This window comes from Gymnogyps californianus, chromosome 1 (assembly GCF_018139145.2).
Source record: "Gymnogyps californianus isolate 813 chromosome 1, ASM1813914v2, whole genome shotgun sequence".
Classification (NCBI taxonomy): domain Eukaryota; kingdom Metazoa; phylum Chordata; class Aves; order Accipitriformes; family Cathartidae; genus Gymnogyps; species Gymnogyps californianus.
In genome coordinates, this window is record NC_059471.1 from 160,426,295 (window position 1) to 160,435,145 (window position 8,851).

The following is an 8,851-nucleotide window of genomic DNA, read 5'->3' on the forward strand; positions in this document are numbered from 1 at the left end:
GTGCTGAGCATCTCTGTCCTTGCAATTATACACGTTGCCTGGGTCATACTTGACACCTACGTGTGGGAGAAGATACTACTTCAAGGAGTAAAAGAGCATGGCACAGTTTTTGCTGGCCCTTGCGGGAGCATGAGCAGCAGCACTCGGGTGTGAAGCTCCAACCTATGTTCAACCCATACGATCACGATGGGGAAAAAGTGATGTGAGGTGGAGAGACCACCACAAAAGGCTGAACATCAAAGAGAACCATAAACAAAACCCTCCCGCTGCAAGCTATTTAAAAAAAAAAAAAAAAATCTTGAGCACGCGAACTGGGGACAGCCTGGGAAATAAAAAGGGAAGATCGCTGGCCAGCATTTGGCATCTAGATGAGAAGCACGTTAGAGAGGACAGGATGCTCCCCTTGGAAGGGGAGCTTCCCCTGTCTATCCCCCTATCTAGCTTTCCCTAATTATCGGCAGCGCTTACCAACCCAAGAAAAGGTGAGAAGAGAAACAAGTTCAGATGAACAAATCACGCTGCTTCCAAAGAGCTCCAATATACTCATCACAAGAAATGGAAGCAAAAAAGGCCAGCGCAATTGCCATAATAAAACAACCCTGTACAACAGCCAGACAAAGGAAAGCAGAAATACCTTGGCAGCATCACCCCACAAACACAAAAGCGAATGCACCTGGAAAGAGCAACGTTTTGGGGACGATCAAAATGTGCTGGCAGAAGACGACAGGAACGTAACATTCTGCTGGCAGCCCCTGCGCCAAGCTGGAAGACGCCCACCCGACGCCCCACGACCCCTTTCCCCCTTCCCAGGCAGCACCTGGGATTCCTCCCAATGGTTTTCGACACCCAAGGCGGCGCGGGTAAACCACCGCCGGCCCCCAAAGCCCTGCCAGCGCCCCGTGCCCAGCCCCGCCATCCGCGGCCTCCCAAGGGTCCCCGGCGGGGCAGCGGGCGGAGAACGGCGGTGCCCGGAGCGCCGGGCCCGGCGGCGGCTCTCTGAGGGCCGTGGCCCCCCGCCGCCGCCGCCCCACGTGCTGGGCTGCGCCCCCGGAGCCGCCCGCCTCGGGCCGGGGAGCCCCGGGCAGGAGATCCGCTCCCCTCCGCTGCTCCCGGCCGCTGCCGGCGAGGGAAAGGGCCGCACGCCCGTAAGAAACGCGCTGAATCCCGCAAACCGAAATTAAACGCGGCCCGGCCCGGCCCGGCCGCCCCCCTCCCACCGAGCCCCGGTGCGGGAGAGCCGGCGAGGGCCCGCCCGGCCCGGCCCTGCCCGCTACCTGCATGCCGCCGCCGTCGGCCTCCGCCTCCGTCCGCAGCCGCTTGCTGTGGCCGCCCTCGGCGCCGTCCCCACCGGGCATGGGCTGCTCCAGCTCCGGCTCCCGCTTCACGCCCCGGGCGGCCCCCCCGCCGCCGGCGCCGCCGGCCAAGAGCTGCGGCTGTGGTGGTGGCTGCTGCTGCTGCTGCTGCGGGGGCTGGCCGCCCTCCGCCATCCGCGCCGCCGGAGCCCCGGCCGCCCCCCGCCGCGATCGCCCCGCTCTGTCACCGCGACGCCCGGCGCTGCCGGAGGAGGAGGAGGAGGAGGAGGAGGAGGGCGAGCCCCGCGCCGCGACCAGAGTAGCGGGCGCGGCGGGCTCCGACCCACCGGAGCGCCTCGGTCACGGGCTCAGCGGCGGCTGGGGAGGGGCCGAAGCCCCTCGGCAATCTCCGGAAACGCCGGCCGGCCCGCCGGAGCCGCGCGACCCCCGCTCGGCAACCTTCGGCGGCGGCGGGCGGGACGAGGGGCGGGGCTCGGCGCAGGGCGGGGCGGGGCCGCCGCAGGGCACAGGCCGCCCGCACCCGTCGCCGCCGCCGCCGAGGCGCACGGGGCGGCGGGAAATGGCCGCCCGCCTGCCCGGCCCTGCCGCTGCACCCGGAGCCCGCCTCAGGCGGCGTCCGCCCAGCCCCACAGCCGGGCTGCCTCGTCCCCCGCGGCCTGGGCTGAGCCGGGAGCGCAGCTCTGCGAGCGGCTGCGGGGGGGAGATGGCCGCCCGGTTAAGGCGCGAAGGCGGCCTAGTCTCTGCTTGCTCCTAACGGCGTCTTTTTGCAGCAGAGCTGGGCCAAAGGCTCCGTGGTTTGGGCCGGTGCCTCTTTTTAATGGACCGCGGTGGGTGCAGGCTGCCCCCTGGTAGGGCTGGGGCAGTCACGCTGGCCGCAGGGGTGCAGAGTGCCGACCCCTCGGGCAGAGCCATGTTCTCCGAGCCCCCGCCACAGGCACAGCCATGTTCCTGTCCCAGCTTGTGCAGGGCTGCCTTTCGGAGTAAGGTTTCCGCGGCTCTGCTTGTAAGGAGTGGTACTGAACTGAGGCGAATCTGGGGCGAGGGGTACTGACTTCATCCCTAGCTTGAGGAGGATCCAGCTTCTGGGGATGTGCTGCCCAAGTCGGTACCTGATGCTGCCTGTGCCCAGCAGAACCTCCCATCACTCATGGGATGTGTCTTTTCTGGCCTTTTCCAGGCTTCCTCCATGCTGTTTTGGGCAGCTCACCCCAGGGCTCATCTCGCAGCCCCAGTCTGCATCTGATTTCTTGAGAAAGGGGCGGATCTGCTTTCCTGTTCCTAACAGCCTCCATGGGTTTTTCCTGCATTTTTATATGTAACTCCCCATTTGTTCTGCTGCAGATGACCTCCAACCAGATGGAGACAGAAGTCTTCAAAAACCTGAAGCCTGTTCATCAGCCCTTTTGTATGTCTCCACATTTTTGACCTTGAGAAACAAATTTGGGATCCTCAACAGAAACGTGAAGTTGATTTTATTACGCAGCTGCTGTCTGGTAGCACCAAGGACGGTGTCTGCTCTAGAATGAGGAACGCACAGGCAGCCTGTACTGTCCTGACAGTAGTCTGGAAGCCATGGCAACTTGATGGAGAACTAATCTGCAGATCATAATACAAATCTGCAGTTGGCTTTATTATGGGATGGGAATGGTACTCTTCCTCCACCTGCCAACACTTTGGAGGAAAAGGAGAAAACCAGGAATGGAGGTGGTCATTGTGAGTCAATGCACGTAGGAGGAAGCCCTTCTTGACTTCTCGAATATCACCATGTGTAACGAAGCCTGTGGACCAGTTAGGCTATCTTGGTGCGTCTTTACACATCTGCTGATCTTCATGAAATGATAGAGCCTTTGGTTTTGAGTGACAGTTACAATACATGACTCCACATGTCATGTACTGTACACATTACACCACATATTTCCTGATCCAAAAATAGTTTTCAAGGCCATGTTAAAAGCTATTTTAAGTGGTATGTTTTGTGCTGAGGTGCGAGCTTGTCTCCTCCAGTGATGGCGAAAATCTCTTTTTTTTCAAAATGCTTGCAAATCCCCATGGAGTGGCAGGCACCCAGAGGACAATTACATGTAGCTTTTGTCTGCTCACCCACCAAGGGTAAACACATGTTTCATTCATCTTGACTGGGTTTGATAAAATGAGCCAGACTGTCAAACAACATTGAAGGAACGTGTTCAGTCCACTCTTGGCTTGAAAAGAAGCTGAGATTCTCGTGACTGGGATGCTGCTCATTCAGAGAGAAGAAGCATTTCTGTATTTGTCTTCCTCCTAATTTTAATGAGGGATTCTAGATGAAGGGTACAGGTTAAGATATGGCCCGTGAGGTGCTGCAGAAGGCTTCAACCTGAAGACAAGTTAGGAGTAAGTAGTTTGGAGACAAATCTGTGTGTGCACTTGGGAGGAGTGCTCCTCTCACTGATCTAGGCGTCTGTCTGATACTCCCCTTGAGGGATATCGAAAGGAGTTGCTCTACAGTGCCCAGCCTCCATTTTTCTCTTCATCTTCCCCTAACCCCATTCCCACCGTCTCCTGCCATGCAGGTGCCAAAGCTGCTGCCAGTTCCCCCTCACATCCTGTGTTCACATGGTCTGCGCCGCAGAGCGGTGCCCAGGAGAGCTGGCAGTGCCGTAGGCAGGTCCCTTGGCGAGGCGTTTTTGGCTGGCCGTGGTCTGCAGCCTGCCAGCGGAGCAGCCGGGACCACCGCAGAGCACAGAGCACCCTCAGTTATGGTGCGGGTGAAAAGAGCTGCGGCAGGGTACTGCACCCTCCCTACCAAACTGACTTGCAGTTGCCGCTGCCATGCTCTATGCTATCGTTTGCTTTCTGTCATTACTGCCATGATATTTCATATTATTATTTCTCTAGCTCTTTCCATTTCCTCTTAAAAAAGATTAATGAATTAACCTTCACAGTATGCTTGTGGGATAGGTATTATCTCCATTTAACAGATGGGATGAGGCATTCCTGAAGTCACAAAAAAGCTTTTGAGCTGGGACTACAATCTTAATCCGTTGATTTCCTTTCACACAACCCAGCTGCCTTTTAGGTATTTGTATGTGACATCTGAGACATACTAAACAGACAGCTGACTCCTCTGTTAACCCTTCCACTGCTGCACAGCGCTCTTGCCAAAGGCTCCTACGTGCCATGATTTTGTGGACAAGTTTGTAGAGCACTCACCAGTGCTTTGATCTTTGACAGATCAACGAGAGGCAACTATAAGAAACGTTATCCTTCCAGAGAGCTCTCAGAAGCTGGTATGAAGAATGTATCTTTCTGAACAGATTCGTATAATTTTAAAGTTGTGGGGGTTGTGTCCGTCCGTCCGTCCCCCGCCCGAAAGACACTCTCTGAAGGGATTCCTTGAAGGAACATGTGCTGGTGCTCCCACTGGGCTGGAGATCAGGCGGCATCACGACCCTGGGTGCGAAACGTCTATGGAAGTACAAAGAGCTGGGTCCCACGACGTGCTCAGATGGAGCAGAGGCAGTGACTCATGCAGGTTCTAAGGTACAGGCATGAAGTGAGGCACAAACTCAGCTATTAGTCTTTGACTCGAAGGCATAGAAATCATTAGGAGACAGTTCAAAGCAAATCTCTCCTCTCCACCACCACAACTGAGAACGGTTTCTTGCCGCTTCCATCATCTACACATCATGTCTCATCCTGCTGACCAGCTCCCTCTTGCCCTCGCAGCCTCCCGCAGCTGTGCCCCTCCCCTTCCCAGTGGATTCGGTCTCTCTGCTAAGCGGGTCAGGGGAGGTTTAGTGGCTTGCCCAACCCTGCTTGTTCCTGCTGTTTCTGCTAGCCAAGCTCCTGGAGGCAAACGCTCTTCCTCCTGACAGCAGTACTCCCACAGGTAACGAAGTGCTGCCAAGGTAAAGTTTCAGCCTGCACTTTGGTCCCGGTTTCGCAGGAAGCGGTGATGGAGCTTTCCGTAGCAATGAGCATGGATAAGTGTTTCTCCTTGCTTATCTCGGGCCAGCTCTTTGCTACAAAATTTTATTAACAGAAGCTGCCTTTTCTTGTCACCAATTAGCACACAGCCAAAAATGCATGACCTAAGTCAACAAAATCCAAAGACCTTGTCACCTGACTTAAACCGTCTGCCGGAAGGATGCCAGTCCCCAAGCAGTGGCAGGAGGCCAATATCAATATGTCACTCTGATGCAAGGGTGCTGGCAGCTGTCACTCAGTGGGTCAACACCCACAATGCACCTGATCTTTTCCCAGTGCCACCTCTTGCAATGAGGACACCTGGCTTCAGCAAAGGCCACCAAGCACCTCGGCGCTCCGGCAAAGCCATGATGTCAACAGCTGGGAATCAACCAGATTGCTCAGAGCAAAACGTTTTTGACTCATTTTCCTGCTGGCTTCAAACATCGCTGCAGCGCATTTATCATTGCTAATTGCTGCTTGGTCTGTGGTTCTGTGGGGTATCGTCGTGTACAAAAGTTGTGCCGTTTCAGGTATACCAACGCTGCTAAAGCAGTACGACACCTGCAGTGCAGATGCAGTTATCTGCGTATATGCAGTTAGCATAAAAATGCCGTCTGCCTGCACTGCTTTGCCTGGAAGGATGGAGAATAAAGTAGGTCCTTCAGCGCTTCTAATATGAAGGGGCCTTCCACTATATCCCCAAAACATATAATAATAGGAAACTGTGTGAAGAGCATGTCTGGGAAATGAAAGGTCTTTTGCTTTCCTGTTGAGACAGTGGGGCTGACCGGCTCAAGATAAGTGGCATGAGCCACGGAGGTACCACAGGGAGTGAATGGGGACGCAGACCAGAAGAAAAAAAAAATCAACATTGGCTCTCCCCAACTCTGCGGGTGCCAGAGATCAAGAAGCGGGGAAATACCTGGCGTTTATTCCCCTCGGCTGCCTGTCATGAGTGAACCAGAGGTTGTTGGAGGCTGGAGTGTACGTCAATGGGCCAGCAGTGACAGCTGTTGATGCAGTCCTCCGGTAGCCTCGCTGGAGCCACAGCCCCTGCATAAATACCTCCCCGGCTGTGTCTCTGAAGTACCTCAGGGCTGTGCCACCTTCTCCTCTCTCAGACACGAGTCTGTAGCAGCCGAGTGGCCATGACATTATTATTCAGCCTCTATGGGCACACAGACAGCTGGTACAAATCATTATTTGCAACTGCTCATTTCCAAATAGGCTGGAGGCTGTGCAGCTCGAGAAGGGCAAATGCCCTGCCGGAGGCAGCATTCATTCCTGGTATAACAGGCAGACGGAGCGAAGGACAAAACAAAACACCCGCTCTGGTGGCTGGGCACATCATGCGAACAGAACGGGTGTTATCACGTAACTCCTGTTCGTTTTCAGTGAAGCACCCTGTTTATTAGGGCCCCTTAGCTACAACTCAATTTACTACATGGCTGATCTCTGGAGTCAAGGCTGATTCTTTCTCCGTAACTGGTTTATTGAACAGCATCTGAAAGTGCATTGTTATACACAAAATGCCAAACTAAGCTCAACTAGCACGACTCAACTAGCAAGAGGAGCCATCTCCCAGGGCAGAGAATAGCTTGCAGATATTTTCTGCAGCGATCCCTGTATCACCTTTCACTTCTGTGGCTGATGCAGGGATAAAGAAAGGGTGTGCGGTTGAAGCAGGCCCACACCCTGATGTTTCCCAGCTGTTCAAGCCTTCCCTTGAGACGGCCGCCATCTGTGCGAATTACAACAGCATGAATTATGCCTCGGGATCCAAGCCACAGGAGTGTTTCCAGGATTGCTCCAGCTTTTTGCTATTCCAAACATTTTGCAGGCCCCTCCTCTTCTGCTGCTAAAGTTCTAGCTCTTTGTGTCCTCCACGCTCGCAGAGTTTTCCAGTTCCATTCCTCATATTTTCCTTGGTCTCAACTTTCAACTGAAATTTCCACGTGTCCAGACATACTTAACTCTCCAGATCACAACACATACGTTATAGATGACTCCACCTGCTGGCTATTCAGTAGTCCAGCATTCGTATCAGAGGGACTATGAGACGCATACTACGTATTCATATAAATGTGATCACAAAATCGTGCCCTTAGATTGTATGTTTGCTGCTAAAGATTATCAGTTTTCCTTTGCACGGAAAAGTACTGTGTGAATTTATTATAACATCGTACCAATAAGCACTTGCAATCTGGTTTTACCCTTTCACAATGCTATTTGTTGCTGATATAACACACATTTCAAATAAGATTTGAAAACTTACTTCTTTTTTTTTTATGTGATTCCTCCACTCTAGAAATAGTTGCTGCCTCTTTGGCTTCAGATCCAAATTAGAAAACGGCGATAAAGCACAATAAATACTCTACATATGAGCCAAGAGGATATTTTCAAAGTTAGGCAAACCCCAGTTTGTAAAGAAAATCACCCGTATGTGCTACATCTGCATAAATACTAAGAGTTCGCATAAAAACCTGATGCATGCACGAACACAGAGCCAGCTAGGTCAAGAGAACTGACTCTGCGAGAGCGCAAAGAAATCCTTTTCTTGTGATTCAGCGTGACATTTAAGCACTTGCTTAACTTTAAGCATGAGAAATATCATTGCAATCAATGAGGTTATTGACGTGCCTCTGGACAAGGCAAGTACTCTGGTGCCGGGCTGAATCAGGGCTGTGCCTTGCGGACACGGCCAGAGCGGCTGTGCAAGTTGCAGGCAGGGGAAGCTGCCGACGTCTGTCTTGGACCATGTCTGTCTGCCCTGCCAATTGCCAGTGCTCTCTTATCTCCAAGAAAATGAAATTATTTCAAATGCAATTTGTAGCCCCCACTGAAAAAAAGGCTAACCCTCTCTCCCAGAATCATCCAAAATCCAGACAACACATAATTCACTACAGGAAATATAAACGTCTAATGCAATTTTATAGGCGGCTGGAGGGTGCCAAGTTTGCTAGCCCACACAATAAGTTGCAGATTTCTCTGTGGAAAACAAAAAAAAACAAAAAAAAACAAAAGAAAAAAAAAGGGAGAGGGCTGGACTGCAGCTCTTCTTGGTGCTCCTCAAACCTTGGGAACTTCAGCTGTGGCTGCTGGCAAGAAGGGGCCGCGAATCCCACAGTCTGTAGCAATCAGAAACACAGCCATATTTAGTCATGTTTTCCAGCCCCTTCTCCTATTCCTGCCTGCTGAACAGCCATTTGGAAGGCGAGCAGGGCTACAAATTCAAACCAAAATAAAACGTTACCAGCCCATGCAAAATTCAGAAGGGGATATCCAGAGCCCTGTGAAGCCGATGATAAAACCGTGGTGGAAATCCCTGCCTGAGTGACACTGGAGCTGGCCAGGGACACCAGCCCCGCGCTGTAGGGTCTGGCTGACCCAGAAATCGGCTGTATGACTCAGGATTACCACTGCCGTGCTGGCCTCACTCCCTCCAGAGGCTTGCCTCCAACTTTATTAATACCACTTTTCTTCACACAAGTTGCACTCAGATGGAGTTAAGGTGGTTTGGGTAACATGGGTTAAATATGGAACAGGGCAATTGCCATAGTCTCCCAAGTACGTGCTATAAATTCAGG

At 53.0% G+C, this 8,851-nt stretch overlaps 1 protein-coding gene across 2 annotated transcripts in view; it reads right to left on the bottom strand.

The window, feature by feature from the left end:
• Positions 1-1,487, bottom strand: part of RBFOX2 (RNA binding fox-1 homolog 2) — a 172,707-nt gene extending 171,220 nt beyond the window's left edge. Inside the window, exon 1 of one of the 2 annotated variants that reach the window (XM_050894258.1) lies at positions 1,275-1,487. In XM_050894258.1, coding sequence (XP_050750215.1) covers positions 1,275-1,487 — 213 coding nt within the window. The remainder of the gene's footprint in view (positions 1-1,274) is intronic. The other variant, XM_050894266.1, reaches the window with a different exon arrangement.
• Between the last annotated feature and the right edge of the window lie 7,364 nt (positions 1,488-8,851).